This window comes from Homarus americanus, unplaced genomic scaffold, assembly GCF_018991925.1.
Source record: "Homarus americanus isolate GMGI-L3 unplaced genomic scaffold, GMGI_Hamer_2.0 scaffold48016, whole genome shotgun sequence".
In the NCBI taxonomy this organism is placed as follows: Eukaryota; Metazoa; Arthropoda; class Malacostraca; order Decapoda; family Nephropidae; genus Homarus; species Homarus americanus.
The window spans coordinates 1,202,980-1,223,815 of NW_024755055.1; the positions used below are offsets into that span (position 1 = coordinate 1,202,980).

The 20,836-nt window shown below is 40.0% G+C and overlaps 2 protein-coding genes across 2 annotated transcripts in view; one reads left to right on the forward strand and one right to left on the reverse strand.

The window, feature by feature from the left end:
- LOC121856270 overlaps positions 1–9,688 on the reverse strand; it is a 39,685-nt gene extending 29,997 nt beyond the window's left edge. The window contains exons 1-2 of the mRNA XM_042351677.1: positions 9,422–9,688; positions 3,057–3,215 (exon numbers count right to left, since the gene is read on the reverse strand). The gene's annotated coding sequence lies outside the window, so the exon portion shown is untranslated. The remainder of the gene's footprint in view (positions 1–3,056; positions 3,216–9,421) is intronic.
- A 3,785-nt stretch (positions 9,689–13,473) lies between these two features.
- On the forward strand, positions 13,474–20,660 carry LOC121856211 (E3 ubiquitin-protein ligase RNF14-like). The gene is made up of 7 exons (XM_042351568.1): positions 13,474–13,560; positions 15,093–15,305; positions 15,859–15,992; positions 16,446–17,078; positions 17,391–17,572; positions 18,874–19,087; positions 19,526–20,660. The coding sequence occupies exons 2-7, from the start codon at positions 15,107–15,109 to the stop codon at positions 19,730–19,732; spliced, it is 1,569 nt and encodes a 522-aa protein (XP_042207502.1). The 5' UTR covers positions 13,474–13,560; positions 15,093–15,106; the 3' UTR covers positions 19,733–20,660.
- The last annotated feature ends 176 nt before the right edge of the window (positions 20,661–20,836 follow it).

Consider the following 20,836-nt stretch of genomic DNA (forward strand, 5'->3'; position numbering starts at 1 on the left):
GCACCTCCCCTCTCACCCCAATACCACCTCCCTCCCCTCTCTACCCCTATACCTGCCTCCCTCCTCTCTACCCCCAATACCACCTCCCTCCCCTCTCTACCCCACACCTCCTCCCCTCTCTACCCCAATACCTCCCTCCCCTCTCTACCCCCAATACCACCTCCCTCCCCTCTCTACCCCAATACCACCTCCCTCCCCTCTCTACCCAATACCACCTCCTCCTTCTCTACCCCAATACCACCCCTTCCTCTCTACCCCTATACCACCTCTACTAATACCACCTCCCTCTCCTCTCTACCCCCTATACCCCTCCTCCCCTATACCACCTCCTCCCTCTCCCCTCTCCACCCCTACCACCTCTCCCCCCTCTCTACCCCCTATACCACCTCCCTCTCCATCTCCAGCCACACATCCCCCTCTCTCCCACTCATTGCTTGGCATGTAGGAGCATAAATGCGTCGTTAGCTGCCTACTGACATACTGACGAAGACAATACGCTCCCTCGTTGACATAAAGACTATATTTCCCCACTGTTGTCACCAGAAATAGCTCTTACGTGTGTTTAAATTGATTAACCTAAACGCTTGAGCAAATAGCACCAAGAATATTGTTTGTTTTTCTCGTGTGTGTGTGTGTGTGTGTGTGTGTGTGTGTGTGTGTGTGTGTGTGTGTGTGTGTGTGTGTGTGTGTGTGTGTCTATTTATCTCTACACTATGTCACTAACTTGCACCAATCCTAACCCAGAGGAGCAATGCCAAACTTGAACTTTTCCACAAAATATCCTTCACTGACTGTCTCTACCTCACCTCTACCTAATTTACTTATCAGAACTTTTTTTTTTCCCCTAGTCAAGTCGAGTTGTTTATTTACGACACGACACAAACTAACATAGACAGACACTACCCAACAGCGACTTACAATGCACTGATTCGGGATGAGAAAAATAGTGAAGTTTATGTGTTGTGGATTTCTACCGGAATATGGCGTTTTAGTCCTATTTGTGGATTTCTGCCGGATTTATCTGCTTAGGTGACTCGGCTAATGCAGACAGACGAAGTAGCGAGAAGTCTTGATCGTATTCTGGGTAAACAACATCGTATCTGACAGTACAGGACAAAGGCAGACAGTATCAATGCATTCCTGACATATTTCAAAGGCTGAGTCATCAAGGTCACGAGAGGGAGAAAAAGATAGAAATGAACTCTCAAGTCAAAAGCGGCATATATAAAGCTTAGGTCATCTGAAGAATCTATCCCAGCTTATTTCACCTAAAGTATCTTCATCCCAGCTTATTTCACCTGAAGATTAACCACCCTAAGGCTAACCTAACCTCACCCCCCCCCTCCCAAATAGTGTCAGGGTGGTTAAGCTTTAGGTGAAATAAGCTGGGGTGGAGCTTCGTTAAGAGAAATAAGCTGGGGTGGAGATTTTGTAGGTGAAATAAGCTGGGGTGGAGCTTCTTTAGGGGAAATAAGCTGGGATGGAGATTCTTTAGGTGACGCCATAGATATTTCAACTTTCCTTAGTACCCCCCCCCCCCTTACACCAAGACCTTGACTGAGTGAATAGTTTAATAAAAGACAAGATGATAAATGGCGTAACTGATACAAAAAAAAAACTCAATTACAGTTGTATAAGTTCTGGGCACGGCGTAGAGGTTTGACAGACAGTGTTAGGCCTTGAGGTCTAAAAGTGGCGGTGTGGCTAGCCCAGAGAGTGAACCCGCCACACACCTCCCTCATCCCGCCCACCCATTGGCTAGTTTCACGCCACCAAGGTTAGCTATTACGCCATCGGTCGAGTCCCCGCCGATAATGTGTGTTGGAGGGAAAACACGTCTGCGTTGTAAATGACCCGAGCAGAATATTTGATTTCGTTCTCGTCGCTGGCTAAGACCCGTAAACAAATTAGAATTGAGTGTGGTAAGGACCTAAGTGTGTGTATTGCGATGCTTAACTACGCTGAGAATTATTGTACAGTGTGTGTGTGTGTGTGTGTGTGCGTGTGTGTGTGTGTGTGTGTGTGTGTGTGTGTGTGATGCTGCGTATATCCCCATGTGTGTGTGTGTGTCATGGTGGTGTGTACAAAGTATTGAGTAAGAGCAAATCAACAGCGTCTGACGTTCCTCTCTTCCCATGAGAATACTTCGCCAAACGCACATTTCACCTGCGTGTCTGTTAGTATACGCAGAAGAGTACAGACGGAGGAAGGAGAGGATAAGGAGGAGAGGACAAGGGGTGTACAGTACTGCAACAGACAGATGACAAGGCATGTGTAGTAAAATGTATAGACGGGTGCCAAGCATCAGGCACTGTCCCGGGCGGAGAGTGTAGGTGTGCCACAGGTGGGGGTGTAGTGTGTGGGACAAAGTAGAGAGAGCTGTGTAGTACTTCCTTGGCTCTGTGTTTGGGTGTGCCACGTGGGCCAGGAACCTCGTGTCGGTGTGGGTGTGTGTGTGTATATATATAACCCTGTGTACACCACGTTGCACACAAGGGTGAATGCCATAGTGTACTCATATACATACTCTAGGTACACATAGCTAGTTGGTCAGGTGCCATGGTGCTTGAAAAAATACCCACAATGCAATATCGTAACAAACAAAATCCCATCAGCTTACATGTCTCCAGTCCTAATTACCCAGTTAGGTGAGGTGTCACTTTATCCCCGTGCTCAGGGTATGTGTGTGTGTGTGTGTGTGTGTGTGTGTGTGTGTGTGTGTGTGTGTGTGTGTGTGTTTATTTTTCTGGGCAGGTGTTTGTACTATGGGTTAGGTACATGGAATATTGACTTGCATAAAGGGTTGAATAGTGTACTAGTGGGTAAGACACATGGGGGTACATACATTTCTGGGTACAGTATTTACTCTACGTCATATACATCGAATACCGAGTGTACAGTTGAGGTCAAAAGTTCACGCCCTCCCAAAATGAAGCAGCATCGACCCCAAACGAGATAAGTAATGGTAAGTCATTCCGGAGACACCCCAAGACTCAGTTTCACCACGAGGAGCGAACTTTTAACCCCGACTGTACATGAGAGGGCGTGTACATTACCTGGGGTGTACAGGGGTCCAGTCCTCGGTATCATCAGACTCAGGCCGGGGTACACGGATCTCTGGCCAGATGCTGTGGACCCATTGCTGGTGCAGGAAGACAGCCAGCGCCCCAAGGCTCACCACGAAGTACACCCGCAGCTCACTCCACACCACCAACCTGTTGACACAATAACACAATGTAACACAATATCAACATTAACATGTAACACAATAATACCTCCTGTACAAACACTGGATAGAGCGCCCAAACGGCTATTAAGCTGATAAGTGGCGAATATGATATAACATAACAATACTGTAACACCATGTGACACAATACTCTCACACTACTAACATGTAACACACCTGTAATTAGGAACACTTCAATGTTACAACACCAGATACCTGTAACACAATAACTTTAGATGTTATAGCCTACACCGCTTGTAACGCAACACACACACACAGGCATCAAAACAATCTAAAACACATAATCCAACCAACTTTATAATCACAGTTTATTCTCGAGATTGAGCAATGAAAATAAGATGGCTGTCTGACCACTTTTTATGCCCCCAAGTTTCACCGAGTGTTTCATGACTATTTACTGCACATCATCCTTCAGTAATCAGTATTCTATATTTTTGTGTCTGGTGAAAATGGACGAGAATTTATACACCGTCATGGTTAACACACACAGGTAAGGTCAGGGTGATATCGAGAATTTCCAACAATATAATTTCCCCAACACAGTTCCTAAACTTAATAAATACTTACCTTAGTTTCGAGAGGTATTCATTTTAATTATAAGTATCATTACAATTTTGCTTTATAATATGAATGAGATATATTGTGTAGTGGTTTAAATAAGGTGACATTTTATTACACTGCATGTACACTTCTCAATCACGTTAAATTTGAGTTACTCCTGTATTTCCAAGCTCCTAGTCTATTTCAAAAGGCATCTAGCAATAGTATCATAATTATCTTTCACTTTATTTACAAAAAAAAAAAGTAAGAAAAATATCACACAATGCACAGTTTATTAAATTATCGAACACAGAGAAAGTTGAGCTGCGAATCCTTGCCTCCAGCACCACACGTATCTAGAACAAAATACGGACAGACGTGAAGCAATGAAGAGGAAAACTTCGGCTGAAACGAAGTCACGGTACTAACAGATGATCACCTTGCTCCACTAACACCAGATCCACGCAGAGATCTCTAAGTGAGGTCACTGCTCGTAAAAATCTACATCGGGTCACATCTGCCACCTTAAGATTAACACCCGTTAGCTTATTATTTCACCTTGATTCACACCCTAACCTAACCTAACACCCCCAGATAGTGTTGTTTATGGTATTCATCCAAACTTATGATTTAAACTATAAAAAAAACATCATTTCATTTATACATCCACAAACTTAATTTTTTTTCTCACTGCTAATTAAATACTCCGAAGGTTTTCCCTAAGCTCTGGAAATCAGCCAAATAACAATCGTAAAATGAACCCAAGAGCTATACAATAAAACCTTCAGAGTCTCGGCATTTTTTCCCTGTGCAAGAATTTTATCAACACAAAAATAACAAGAATAATGTTTACTTTATAGAATACCTTTTTTTTTTGGGTGCCATTAACGTAAGGTACAGAATCAATGTGATTGGTTGTTTACGAAGATAGTAAATGAGAGTAAACGTTGCTTCGAGAATAGATTAATCCCTACTACTACTAATGCTGTTAATAGCTAATCAATTTCAACATTAATTATTACCTTGAGGTGATATGGGATACTCTTTATAATAAACATCAATCAACTCTCTCTTATCACCAATAATGATAATACCTCTTCAAATACCACAATAGTTACCTCCGAATGATACCGCGTACTCTTGAAAATAAATAAAAGTTACTCGGGCTTTTAAATCCACCACGTACTCTTGAAAACAAATAAAAAGTTACCCGGGTTCAAATCCAGTCATTCTACTCAGCAGGAGATGACCACTGCAACCCTAAGACTATTACAACACACACACACACACAAGACCTCATCTCACCTGATACCTCAAGGTGAACCCATACACAAGGGGTTAAATAAATACTGTAATTTATATTCAAGATACAACAAAGTACTGTACATGTATCATACTGCCAGAACAGCTTAATGGGGGTCAGTGAGACGAAGAATACTTTCAACTGACTGATTTTATTCACCTCATGATCAAGAGAGATGTAGAGGTATGCAAAAAAGTAAAGTTGTAGTTGCTGTTTACAATTCCCCCTTCAGAAACAGGATGGTTTAGGGGAGTGAGAAGAACAACTCTCTCATAGGCTGTAAATTCAACACAAAGAACAAATCAATATACCAATGCACAAGACAATACTTGACCCACTAATCATAGGTGACAAAATAACAATCAAATGGCTCACAATATTAAACAACTTTTAAAGGTCATCAAGATCAGTTTCAATTTAATACTAACTTTCACAGGAGAAGAATAATTTAATTAGAAACAGTACGGGAAAAAATCCTCGATGAGAGTGAGGAAATGAGACTAGGTCGTATTATGTTCTTCGGGACGAACCGGTACCTTTTCAATGGAACAATATACCTGTACAGTATCATAACCAATGTACTGTACAGGTTGTTCCAAAAGCCTCTGTGTCCCGGCAATAATTAACAATATACTGTGTAGTTAATGACCTCGTTCTGCTTACAATTAATGTTGGATGTGGATAACGTTTACTCTATTGAAGGTGCATAGACTTTTGGATCACCCTGTACACGACGACCAAATTACTAATGGAGAAAGAAATGGGGCATAAACTACGGTATTGATTTCTTGAAAGAGCCGACCACTGGCGAGGTTTGCAAAGGTCACAGCATCAAGACAATGAAAAAAGAGGCACAACAAATTACTGTAGTTTATTGTGAGTGATCGGCTAACCAGAACCTCCCAGAGTTTGTTTATTTCTACTCGTCGTCTCACCATTTATCAGTTTACTAGCCATGTGTGCGGTCTGGTCTTTGTTACTGGGTGAGCTTTATTGCCTAGTGTTAGTACAAGAGGAAACTGTAGTATCAAAAGAAAACCTGCCATCATTGGTAATGTCACACTGCCTTGATACTGTACAGTGAAGCCTCTATTTAACGGTCTACAGGGAGAGGAAAATCTGTTATATCAAGGGTATATTAGATGTGAAACCTCCCTCTAACACACCATAGTATAGAGATGAAAGTCCATTATATCAAGGGTCCATTACATGTGAAACCCCCATTTAACGGAATATATGGAGAAAGACGTCCATTATATGGAGGTTTCACTGTATTATATAATGTAAGTCATACGAAGAAGACTGCTGTACCAAGGATCGCACAATGACTCAAAAATTATTTACAAAACCCTAAACAGTAATAATATAAACAGACCTGATAAGAATAGAAACATCATGGCATGTATATAGACAAAGCAGTTACAGTAGTTATGCAGACAATGCAGTTACCGGTATGCAGTGCACATCGACCATGCAGTTATACAAATTTCTGATGTACAGTCACCCAAAAAAGTCCTGTCTCGAACCACGAACCCCGAGATTCAGACTCATGAACCCGAAGCAGTAGACACTGATACATTATTCTGTCGATAAATGCTTCGGATTCAAGAGTCTGAATCTCGGGGTTCATGGTTCGCAACAGGACTTTATTGGGTGACTGTACATAAGACAATGCAGGTATACAACAAGAGTAAACAGTTAAGTAATCTGACTAAAAATAGCCAACAAAGACATCAGATACATTTTTCTAGAATAATAAAACAAGCAAGTGAAGACGACATTCATCCGAGTCAGGTACAATTAATAGACCACAAGGGGCTTCAACTCTGCTGCCAAAAACTGACAGCATGACACAGCCCTCACACCACCCATTCCCTTACCTAACATTCATAGCTACTGCATCTCACTAAACACTTGACAATCACCCCCCACATTAATTCACTTCAAGTTCAACTAACCTTACACTAACCTACCCTAACATAACCTATTCTAACCTGACCTATGTTAAACTAAAATTAACCTACCCTAACTTGATATTAATTTATGCAAACCTAACATACATGCTAACCTGTATAACTGCATTGATTATATACATGTTGAAATGTACTGTATAGCTGCAATGTCTATAGGCAGTACACACTGAACCAAATGTACACTTCAATGACGATTTTACTAAATAAATACCTACCTCTATAAATTTTTAACAATAATCCTAAAGCATTGAGATTTTATGAAAGATTAATACAGTACAGTATATAAAGTACTGTATTCACATCTATACGCCCTGTAACCTATGTATCTGTCTACTTCAACTAACATTACAAAAACAGGAATTAATGGTATGAAGACAAGTGATGGGAGATTCTATTACAAAACTTTATCTCAGGTTTAAATAATAACTCTAAAGTCACCTGTAGTTTATGCATTGTCACAGAGGTCATTGCACTGTGTAGTATGTGTGGCATTCCTTGGGTTACATCATGTAAAGTTTAGCCCAGAACTTGTCTAACCTGTTAAGTTCTTCATGGGTATAATTATTATGTGTACCTGTAGTATATCTTGTATTCTTACCAAGTTTACCCTTTTCTCAATTTAATGGGCTATATGGAGATAAAAGTCCATTATATCGAGGGTCTGTTAGATGTGAAACCTCCCTCTAATGGATTATAAAGATAGAGAAGTCCGTTATATGGAGGGTTCACTGTACAGTATGATGTGGTTTGTACATTACCAATACTGCAGCTTATTTGGGTAATGTCAGATGATTTTAATCAGTACAGGGGGGGATCCCATACACAAGGGGTTAACAATATAAAAAAAAAAAAACTAAACTATGACTTCAACGAGGATAAATACCTGAAGGATGGCTTGAATTCATTAGACAGTACTCACTAGTCTGTCCTTGCTAAAATTAGACAGAGACAAGGCTATTTTTTAAGTGTGGCTGGAGGTACAGAGGCCTTGACCTAATTGTTTCTTTAGTACATTCAATGTTGTTACTTCTTTGCCCTGCCTTGGGATTTATATTCATTAAATTAAAATAATACAATTCCATTATATCCCCATATTTTTTTAAAGAATATATCCTATATATTTTACAACAAAGCCCAACCTAACTTAACCTACTCTTGGTACCAATAAAAATAATGGATTAAGGGAAATATTCACAGCCATTTATCCATAACCTCATGTCCCTCTCAAGCTTGACTCGATCTTCACTCCAAATATCCAGGTGAATCATTTATTAACACTGATTTAAAGCCATATTTCAGTATTAACAAACAGAGAAAGGTTCGTATACATCAAGTGACTTTAACACCTTGGCTCCATATATCAAGATAATGGAAATAAGCATCTGGTAATTTTGTTGGATAATATACCTGCATTAACTACATACATGTTACCTGTATACCTGCACTGTGTATAATATGTTCACTGTATAGTACTTACATTGACCATATACATGCTAACCGTATATATTTTAACTGTACCTACATTGTCTATGTATATGCTAACTGTATACCTGTAGCCTGTATACATCTTAACTGTACCTACACTGTCTAAATACATGTTAACTGTCTACACTGTCTATATACCATACATGCTGAACAAATAGTAAACACATACGATGATTTAATACAAAAAAATCCATCTATCTCAAACAGCGTAACAGAGGGGTTTTAGTTGACCCAGAACAAGGTATTAGTGTAGGAACATAAGAAAATAAGGAGTCTGCAATAGGCCGGTTGGCCTGTGCATGGCAGCTCCTGTCGAGAGTTACTACCACTCTCTATCATCCATGAATTTATCTAGCCCCCTTTTAAAACTTTCCAGCGTTCCAGCACTTACTACAAAGTTGCTAAGCTTGTTCCACTCGTCCACCACCCTATTTGTGAACCAGTCCCTTCCTATCTCCCTCCTAAACCTAATCTTATCCAACTCAAATCCGTTGCTACGAGTCCTATCCTGCTCGGATATTATAAGAACCTTATCTATATCCCCTTTATTGATTCCTTTCACCCACTTAAATACTTCTATCATACCTCCCCACACTCTTCGTCTTCTAGGGAATGCAAGTTTAGTCTCACCATTGATCACCAATTACCCCAACACTGCAGAGGGCTGAAACTCTCGACCTGTGGCCTCATTCTCTTTAAGTTTACTACAACTTTAGTCTTCCCTCACGACTTACTACAGCACTGGGATAACAGGTGATTAGCTGATTTAGTTCTATATACCAGGTGAGATGGTGTGGGGTTATGGTTGTGTGTCAGGTAACCACGTGTTGGGATGTAATCATAACAAAGGCAACATCAGTCTTTCTCACTTACCAGAAGAGAACGTTCAGTCCCACTACAGCCAGGGAGCTCGTTCCTGGGCTTTCCCAAATAAGAATGGACTGTAGGGTCACCATATAAGCCTCCCATGGTCCCAACACCCTCGTTATTTTCCTAGTTTCCGTTTTCCTGCCACACTGAGAAGGAGGACTGTCAGTGGTATCACTTTTAAAGGGCCATAGCTTAAGAAACATTGACTTCCAGGAAGCCATGACTGTTGTATCACACGAGCAGACGAACACTGACTGAGCTGCGCAGATGATGATGACTTGTTGGTGGTAGAAAACGGGGGTGAAATATTCTCCTGGCTAGACCTGCAAACACAAGTGAATAAATAACATACACAGTTTATTTGTTTTCTATCATACAGTGATGATTAACGTTCGCTTGCTTCAATGTCTGGGTCATTATGTTCTTTTTTGGGAGGGGGAGGGCTGTCTCAATTGTTTATTTAGTGAATCTTGGTGTTATTTATATTCTCGTGGCCAGACTTGCAGACATTAATGAATAATATATGTTCGTTTTCGTTCATTCAGTGATGATTAACGTTTCCTCCATTGTCTCTTAAGATATGACCGTTAATGGCATTTCTCCTGACATCTGTGACGGGAGACCAATTGCATCATTAGACACGTCAAGTATGCATTGACGTAATACTCTCTATCTCAGAACCAGATCTTAAAAAATATTGACATGATATAACCTAACCTTCCCTATCTACTGTGTGGACGTAGGTGAGAATTATTAATTTATATGACGACCTGACTACATTAAGACAAAGGCAAGTGAACGAATTATCATTGTTTACATCGGGATGTTCTCCACCAATCAGCTGACAGAAGAACAAAAACAAACCGATAAAAGAAAACGGTAAATATAATAAGGGTAACTATAAAGGTCAGGGGTAAGTTGATAAATATATATTCCTGCTTTATTTTTACTTTATCCTCGTCGCCACTAATCGGTCTATTCGGTTATTTGGTGGTCGGTCACGTCTCTTTTACACACTGCTGGCAAGTATTGGCTATCTCGTGTTGAGTGTTTATAGGTAATGGTCATGTGCTACCTCTGTTACACACTCTTGCCAAGTGATGGGCATGTACTGGCTTTGTTACACACTGTTGGCATATACTGGCTCCATAATATATTTGTACCTGCGCCAGTGTTGGACTTGGTTGAGCTCAGACTCGGTGACTGTGGTAGATTGTTCCAAGATTTCACAACCCTCACCCATAAAGTTTGCTCTCACAGTTTTCTGAACCCATGTCTTCTTCAACCTTAAACTGAGTAATCTCCTCTGTGGTTCACTCTTACGGACTTATATTACTCTAACATAACCTTCACCAAACATTAACGTAACCTTAGCTTATTTCACCTGAAGATTAGGCACCGTAGTTTATTTCAAACGAAGATTGGGCACCCCAGCTTATTTCAAAAGATTGGGCACCCCAGCTTATTTCAAAAGATTGGGCACCCCAGCTTATTTCAAAAGATTGGGCACCCCAGCTTATTTCAAACGAAGATGAGGGATTTCAGCTTAATTCACTTGAAATTGCCTAGTTTACTTTTTTACCTTTATCCTCTTCACCACTGATCGGCTCGTTAGCCGCTTGGGAGATCGGTCACGTCTCTGTTACGCTCTGTTGGCAAGTACTGGGCATGCACCGGCTCCTGAATGTACCTGAACCTGCTCCAGTGTTGGTCAAGTCTGGTCCTGAAAGAGCTCACACTCGGTGCCGTCACAACACTCTGGCAGATTGTTCCAAGAGTTCACAACTCTCACTCCGTAAAAGTTTGCCCTCAGTTTTCTGGACTTGCGGCTTCTTCAATCTTGAGCTGTGACCCCTTGTGGGGCGAGCGTCCGCCAGCTTCAGGTAAGGACACTCGACTGAGTAGTGCCCCTTTAGATGCTTATACACCTCAGTTCGGTCGCCCCTTGCCCGTCTGTAATATAAGCTAGGCAAGTTCAGGCGCTCCAATCTCTCAGGGTAGCTGAGGTGCCGAAGTGCAGGCACCAGTCTGGTGGCCCTCCTTTGAACATTTTCAACCAACTGACACTTCAGACGGGCAAGGGGGGGACCAAATTGAGGTGCATAAACATCTCAAGGGGCACTGCTCAGTCGAGTGTCCATACCTGGAGCTGGCAGACGCTCGCCCCACAAGGGGCCACAGCTCAAGGTTGAAGAAGCCACAAGTCCAGAAAACTGTGAGGGCAATTTTTTTCAGAGTGAGAGTTGTGAACTCTTGGAACAACCTGCCAGTGTTGTGACGGCACCGAGTGTGAGCTCTTTCAGGACCAGACTTGACCAACACTGGAGCAGGTTCAGGTACATTCAGGAGCCGGTGCATGCCCAGTACTTGCCGACAGTGCGTAACAGAGACGTGACCGATCGCCCAAGCGGCTAACGAGCCGATCAGTAGTGAAGATAAAGTAAAAAGTAAGATTAGGCACCCCAGCTTATTTCACCTGAAGCTTAGGCACCCCAGCTTATTTCACCTGAAGCTTAGGCACCCCAGCTTATTTCACAAGAACGGAAACCAGTTTAGGTGTAAGGAATGGTAGGTGAAAGGTTGTGCTTTGTGTTGGGTCGTTTAAAAGGGGTAATTTTGGTGATCAAGCAACATATATTAACCTAACATAACCTTAACGAGACAGCCTTAACCTGAAATAACATTAATATATCCACAATACAGTATTAACCTGAAATAACATTAATATATACACAATACAGTATTAACCTGAAATAACATTAATATATACACAATACAGCCTTAACCTGAAATAACATTAACCTGGCAGCATTTAACGTAACATAATATTTAACCAAGTTTAGTATACACACGTACAGTCTGGTATAGTGTACATAGCTTAAGAAACCCATCATACGCTATGTTCAACAAATAAATAATATACTGAAAAATAAAAATGGCAGTGTATAAATATTCTGTAGTGAGAGTATATTTGCAGAGGAGCCAAGAGTCAGTGATAAGGAGTCCGAGAAAGTTGAGTCATCCCTTTTTTGGCCGAGTCAGTCAGTTGTCACCGGCTACACCTCACTGATGCTGACACAATCTCCATAACATTTGGTCTCTACCTTACCTTTGAAGCCAAGATATATAATTTGGAACTCGTCTAACACTCTTGTCACCATATTTAACTTGTTGGCATATAATCCATGGTCGTTCAGGCACTTGCGTCCTTAAATGTATGGGTCAAGAAAGCAAGCATGACCTCCGCGTGCTGTCCTAATGGCCACTCTAATCGCTTCAGCACAGGTTGCAAGGAGGTACACAATAAACTAGCCCCCACTCGGGAAAAATTTGAAATCGTATAAAACATTAGTTTGATGAATGTGTACTGTTAGATAACTAGTATAATATTTATATAAGTATAATTGGTGAAATTATGAATAAAAATAACTTAAATAAAGCTTACAAGATAATTATGAATCTCACATCACTGTGGTAAGATTAACTAGACAGTACCTCACTTTCTAGGAATAATCTTAGACACTTGGCATTTCACCATTTACATAATATAATTGTCTTTTAGTATATATGTGTGTAAGGTGATTTCACATACAGTATATACTGAAATTGTAGGGGCATGGTGTCTCGCTGTGGATGATTCACTATAAAAACTGAGGATTGGAATGTACTAGAAAATCATTAATATGCCATGTTCATTTTATATGTATAACTGAGTTACCAACATGTGTTATATAGCCACCCCGCGGTACTGTGATATGAGTAAATACGTATAGAACTAACTATAAACATTATCTATACTGTATTTCAGAATAGAGTGCAAAAGGTATATGAAGAAGGAAATTATAAGTGAAATCACATGTTGCAATATATACAAAACCCAGTAGTATATAATAAAATCATATATATTATAATCTCCCATATATGTAGTAACTATAAAGATTCTATATATGTCAAAATAAATATAACATGGTATAAAGAAGGGAGATATATAATAAGTAGTATAATGTGTTGCAATAGGAGTATATGAGGAAATAAATATTGAGTGTGTAGTCCCTCCTGCCATCAGCTGCCGCCACTGTAAACACTGGCTGGTCTTACTCAACACCACACCTAACATAACTAGCCTTTAAAATCAATTCCAGGTGTGTATATTACCTCTATTTCATCCACAATTACCATGAAACAAAACTGTATATGTTAATTAAAAGGTATTTGTATTTAGTAGTTTATTATTTGTGTTAATTGGTATGTACTACAGTTAGTTCGTCTCTTAAGAGTATGTTACCGTATTGTGATGTAGGTAATTGTGATTTTTTTGTCTAATTATTGGTGATTTTTGTTGATAGTTTTGTTATTTGAGGACTTATTTTACTGTTTATGGGTGTTATATTATTGTTATAAGTTATAGGATATGATAACTTAAAGAAAGGATTTATCAAGGTCGTTAAGAGATGGTGACCTACTTGGAGAGGTTAAATTTATTTGTTAATATTCTGGTCACTTCAGGTTACAGTGATGTGGTACACGTGTTGGTGAATCCATGTATTTCCTAAGTAACATTTATTTTTTGGATGTAAATAATTTGTGATGTTTTATTTTTGGTTGGATTTTTTAAGTATTACTGTATGTTGTATTTGTATTTTTATCTGATTACTGTAGTTGGCTTTCGCAGTGACAAAAGAAATATTACCAGGTTAGATTTTAGCTGCCATGATCCACAGAGCAAATCCACACTGACTGCATTTGTTAATTGAGATATATTACAGTGAAACCTCCATATAACGGACGTCTTTCTCCATATAATTCGTTAAATGGGGGTTTCATATTTAACGGACCCTCGATATAATGGACATTTATCTCTATGTAGTTCGTTAGATGGGGGTTTCATATTTAACGGACCCTCGATATAATAGATTTTCCTCTCCACGTAGTCCGTTAAATAGACGTTTCACTGTATTGTAATTATTATTGTAAGTTTTGCCTTATAGTCAAAGGCTTAACGGCCATACCAACTTTCAGGAAAGGTTTGCCATACATTAACTTGATGTCCAGTCACTTGGAAAAAAGTCTCCGTCAGTCATAAGCCCTGAGACTCATGAACCTGTAAATCCAAGTCATGACACAGTGTTAGGTTCATAGGTGATGCACTGTATGGTGTCTCGGATTCACAGGTTCACGAGTCTCAGGGTTCATGGATGGGACGGAGGACTGACAGGACCTTTTTCCATTGTTGTCTATTAAGGTAAATATTGTAGTGGAAATACTGAAGAAAACAAACCATAAGGAAGGTAATGATTCTTACTTAACAATGTTCTTTTTTTTTTTGACCAATTCATTGATTTATTTATTTTTATATATGTGATAATAATAAAATTTCCAGACTTTTTTAATTTACAGCCAATAAAAAATATCGACCACCCTGCCGTGAGTAACAATATGAAACATCGTGCAAAAACTATTAACATCTACCTTGGGGTGGTCGATACTTATTTGTCTGACTGTACAAGGAAGATCAGGATAGTCTGTGTCAACAATTTCAATACAGAACGATAATAATTACAATAATTAATGTGTGTGTGTGTGTGTGAGAGACTGACTCTACAATACTGTACTAAGTCATTTATGATAGATAGTACAAGTAACCAAACCAAACCTAACTAAGTTTGTCTTCCAGGAGGGGCTGAGAAGATGTCGCTTGACACAGAAGAGCAGGATGATGAACTCCTTGCCTTGGCCAGCATCTACGAGGACTCCTTCACATCAGTACAGGACCAAGAGGCCGACCCAACGGAAACACAGCAGGACTTTAGTCGAGGGGGAGAGTTGGCCATCTGTCTTGAGCTGCCTCCAGAATTTGGCCTATTGACAAGGCACAATGGTGATAATGGTACGTCTCTTACGCTGGAGGACTGCAAGTGTCTGCAAGTCCTGACACCAACACTCTCCTGTACTGTATAAATTTCTTCTCCTTTTTTATTTTTCTCTCCCTTTTACTTCTTCCCCATTTTCTTTCTTCATTTGTTTATTTACTCTTCTGGGTGTTGTGTTACTTTATCAGCTATGTTGTCCAGGTGTAACACAGTGCTGTACATGGTGTTGAGTGACATCTGGGATTATGTGCCTCTTTACTATGAACCTTCTCTTGCAGTACAGTCATATTCCCTTTGCTTGAATTATGTGGAAAAGATTCTCTACCATGAATTAGTCTCCTAACTGGTTCCAATATTGAGTCTCAGTATAATTCTGATAATATAATATTTTTGTATTTTATCTTAAATAAATTCTTAAAAGTTTATGAGGGACATTTAGTATTGGAATGTCTGTGAGTACATTTCTTAACTGACTCAATCACCGAGAGAACTTTCCAACCGACCCACGATGAGGCTATGTACGGTCGCATCATGGTCATCACTTTATATTAATGTGTTTATTTCTTGCAGGTGAGATGCAGGAACAGAGACACGTGGTGGAACACTTGCCGCCCATCTACCTTCACTTCACCTACCCGGCCACTTACCCCTCCAAACACCCTCCAAGTTTTACCCTCTCCTGCAAGTGGCTTAACAGATCTCAGGTACGTAGTGCTTGAGTTTGCTGACGTTTATCATTGTACTCAAAGGGTTAATTCATCTTACTTGAGGAGTAAAGTCAATGTACTCAAGGGTTTAAATTGTCATACTGAAGTGGTTAAATAATTGAACCGTCATATATATATACCCCTGCATATATGCAGCAGAGTAAAATACAGTACATCATGTCTCATAGGTTGTGCACAGATCACTTGCAAAAGAATTCTGGCAATAACACCCTGGCGTGTGTGTGTGTGTAAGCATTTGGCTCTCCGTACTTGCATATTAAACTGACTCTTGCCTCCAGTGTTAATTTCTCTTCCATTATTTGTCCTATGGCAGCATTAAGGTCTTTAATCATGAGGTGAAAGAAACTGGGATGCCTAAACTTTATGTGATTCAAAACTCTTTTTATTTTCTGTCTGGGCTGCATTATAACTCTCTTTATCCTGTTACAGTTGACTCTTCTCTGTCAACAACTGGATAAATTATGGGCAGAAAATGAAGGCTGTGTTGTGATGTTTACCTGGGCGCAGATTCTCAAGGATGAGAGTCTCGATCTCCTCGGGTTGACAGACACACTGGACCTGGATAACATAAGACCCATTCGGCAGCCAGCTAGTGTAACAAATGACTGTGGTCTGGTGGCAGCTGGTAATGGCCATGGGGACACTTGTGGTGCTATCAGTAAATCCTTTGGGGATGTGACATGTGATAATAGTGTGAGTGATAGTAATAATGGCGGTGGTGACAGTGATGGCGGAGCTTCGAGTCTGTCCCTGTCCAGACAAAATAGTCAGAACTACGACAGTCGAACTATTCAAGACATTGCTCCTAAGACGAACATGCTGAGGCTCCTTAGAGATTATGATGAAGAGATGAGAAGGCAAGTGTTCGGTACTAAGAATTTCGAGTGTAAGGTTTGTTTCGCTGACAAACTCGGGACGAACTGTTTGGAGTTCTGGCCGTGCCGACATGTTTACTGCAAGGACTGCATGGCGTCGTACTTCACCGTGCAGATCAGTGAGGGGAATATACAGTTCCTCAGATGTCCCGAAATTAAGTGTGACTCTGAGGCTAATCCTAAGCAGGTGAGATATATAGATAGATACGATACAGAGAGAGATATATATATATACATAGATAGATATGCATGTACTGTATATATTCATAAAGTTATCATAGAAATTTACAGTATTTCAGCCTGTTTATAGATACTGTACTATAGATATATAATAGAATATTTAGTCTGCAGGTATAAAAACAATGTGACTAGACGGTGCAAGTATTCAAACACTATCTGAGGGGCGTTGGGTTAGGTTAGGTTAGGTTAGCTTAGCCTTGCCTTATGGTAATCCGTATATTCCTTAATACTGGATTAAAATGTTACGGGATTTTTGCAGGTGCAGGAGTTAGTTCCCGAAGACCTGTACCAGAAGTGGGATCAGATGTTGCTCAACTCTACGCTCTCTTCTCTGGGTGACATTCAGCCCTGTCCACGTTACCACTGTCAGTACCCTGTCACCATTGAGGAAGGGCAGGGGCAGTGTCCCTCCTGTAAATTTGTCTTCTGTGGAATATGCAGGTAAGATCCGATATTCTCTTTTTTTCTCCATTATTATTTAGAATGTATATCTAGTGGGTATTTGTTTGTGTATCCCAGATGTTTCAATGATTCTTCAAAGCACTGTCCTTTATATATGAGCGATAGGGGTTGGGTGTAAACGGGGCTGCCAATAGGCCTGCTGCAGTTTCCTCCATTCTTATGTTCTTATCAATATTTTTCTAGGGGTGATTTAGTTGAAGTTTATAAGCACCTCAGAGTACATTAAATACTCATTCAAGTTTATATATGTGGAGCTAGCAGATTGACATTCCCTAGAGGTTACAGCTGCAGTTTAAAGAAGCCACAAGTACAGAAAATCGTCAAAAGGTAACCATTTTGGAGTAGCAATTATGAGCTGCTGTAACGACTTGCTAGACAGTGTTGTGACAGCTCATGTTCAGGCACGTCCTAGAGCAAACACACGCCCGGTATTTGTCAACAATGCATAAAAGAGACATGACATGAGCAGTCAGTAAGTCAATGTCTACATTCTAAGGGGTGACATCTCTTCTAATGCATAAAAACTTTGAATCTTCCTTTATTCTCACAAGTCCAAAAAGCTACACATAACTGACCAGGTAGATTATAAGCTAAAGAACTCTTCCTCTTAGTTTATGTAGTGGTTAAATGAAACAGCTGCCTTTTACTATTAAATTAAGAAAAGATATGAAGATTTTAAACCCTATTGACAGCTAAAGATTCCATTCAACCTCCATATATACACAAAAATGGAACGTGAGGAACATGAAACGTCCTAAGTGCCTCAGTTACTACAGTTTCATAAAAGACTTGTCACATTAAAAGAAGACGAGCATCCCCAGATTATTTCACCTCACGATTATACACCCAAATGATACCTCCAAAGGTTAGATTAGATTAAGTTAGGATTGGGTGAAAAAAGCTGGGGTACTAATCTTCATATGGTTATTTTTGATAGAATTATACCTTAACCCCTTCACTGTGGGGACCCGACCTTTAACATTCTATTTTGGTAACACCAGACGATTTTATTCAGCACAGATAAAATCCCGTAAACAAGAGATTAGTAGACTATCTCCATTAGCCCCCCTCACTATGGGGACAGTTTTTCAATTTTCAATTTTTTTTAATACCAGATGATTTTATTCTGCACAGAGGGGACCCCATACATAAGGGGTGAGTAAACTATCTCCACTAACCCTTCACTACGCTAGATGATAATATTCAGCACAGAGAGGAGCCTCCGCCCCTACCCCTCATACACAAAGGGTTCAACACTGTATGTCACTTCTGCTTCACAGGTTCGGTTGGCACGGCGTCGATCCCTGCCGCTTGAAACACAGTGAGTCTAGAAAGATCATGGAACTTTACATTAATGGGGAGGAATCCGAGAGAAAACTCTTGGAAGATCAGTATGGCAAGAAGTACTTAAGTTTGCTACAGGACGAGTACCTCTCTCTCAACTACCTGGAGAAGAACTCTAAGAAGTGCCCAAGGTGTCAAGCTAAAATAGAGGTGAGTTATTTGATTGGTTTTGAGTTATTTTGACTATTTTTAGGTCATTTTGAATTATTTCGACTATTTTTAGATCGTTTTGAGTTATTTTAATAAATGTTTTGCTATATTTTGAGTTAGCTATTTACATTTTTTTAGTTATTATATACTATATTTTGAGTTATTTTCCTATTTTTAAATAAAATATTGGAAGAATGGAATCAGCCCATATGTAACCCAAACTAAGACTCACCTAAAGATTAGACACCCCAGCTTATTTCACCTGATGATTACAACACCCTAATGCTAACCTAACCTACCCTCACCCAGGTACCATTAGGGTGTGTAATCATCAGGTGAAATAAGCTGGCTGTGGGTTTAATTGTGAGATGATCCCAAATTATATAATGTCGACCTTTAAAAGACAAACTTACATTTCTTTTCTCTCCCCCATAACAGAAGATAGATGGATGCAACAAAATGACCTGTCAGAGATGCAGCATATACTTCTGCTGGCTGTGTATGTGTATGCTGAACAAGGCACGGCCCTACGAGCACTATAATGATCCCCACTCGCCCTGCTTTAACAGCCTCTTCGCTGGGATGGCCGAGGATGACGACATCTGGGATGATTCTGACGACGAGATGGGTGCGCTCCTGGAGTGACTGGTGGTGTTGAGATGTGCGCTCCTGGAGTGACTGGTGGTGTTGAGATGTGTGCTCCTGGAGTGACTGGTGGTGTTGAGATGTGTGTCCTTGTGGAGTGACTGGTGGTGTTGAGATGTGTGTCCTTGTGGAGTGACTGGTGGTGTTGAGATGTGTGTCCTTGTGGAGTGACTGGTGGTGTAGAGATGTGTGTCCTTGTGGAGTGACTGGTGGTGTTGAGATGTGTGTCCTTGTGGAGTGACTGGTGGTGTTGAGATGTGTCCTTGTGGAGTGACTGCTGGTGTTGAGATGTGTGTCCTTGTGGAGTGACTGGTGGTGTTGAGATGTGTGTCCTTGTGGAGTGACTGGTGGTGTTGAGATGCGTGTCCTTGTGGAGTGACTGGTGGTGTTGAGATGTGTGTCCTTGTGAAGTAACTCTGGTGTTGAGATGTGCGCTCCTTGAGTAACTGGTGTTGAGATGCGTGTCTTTGTGAAGTAACTGCTGGTGATAAGATGTGTTTCCTGTGGAAAGTTTTCAATTTTCTCAGTTCTTTCTCTACTAATGTTGTTCAATTTGTTATGTTTTCTTTTGTATTGCTTTGCCGCTCATTTATCCAAGGGAAAAAAAAAACCTAATTCAAATCATTTGGTATTTTATTCAGAATCCAACATCACCTAAACGTATTAGAATTTAATTAGAATCTAAGAAAGACATTTGTATTCTATTTTCAACTGTTGAATTTTATCCCAGAAAAATATAAATAAAAAAATATAAAATGTTATGGAGAGGAAAGGTACTATGCATATTGAGTCTGATGTTATCTTTGTGTACCGGTATGTTCCGTGAGACCAGACGACATAGATGTAAATAATTTTCCTTGCTGTACATATTTCACGTGTAATTCATATGACATTATAAATATATATATTACATCATTTAAAAACCCGAGTCATTCTTTTCATTTATTCCTTCCCCTAAAAAAAAATAGACCTGTAAATTTATGCAAGTTGATGGAAGTAAATGATTAGAAAATGAGGTAAATTTTGTAAATGGTTAGGTTAGGGTGTTCAGTCCTCTGGTGAGATAAGCTGGGGGTTAGGTTAAGTTGTTCAGTCCTTAGGTGA

Excerpts from the sequence above, each read along its gene's own strand:
- LOC121856211 (XM_042351568.1), top strand. The coding sequence starts at position 15,107 with ATGTCGCTTGACACAGAAGAGCAGGATGATGAACTCCTTGCCTTGGCC. Across the intron at positions 15,993-16,445 it reads AGTGGCTTAACAGATCTCAG|TTGACTCTTCTCTGTCAACA; the intron begins GTACGTAGTGCT and ends ATCCTGTTACAG. Across the intron at positions 17,573-18,873 it reads GTCTTCTGTGGAATATGCAG|GTTCGGTTGGCACGGCGTCG; the intron begins GTAAGATCCGAT and ends TCTGCTTCACAG.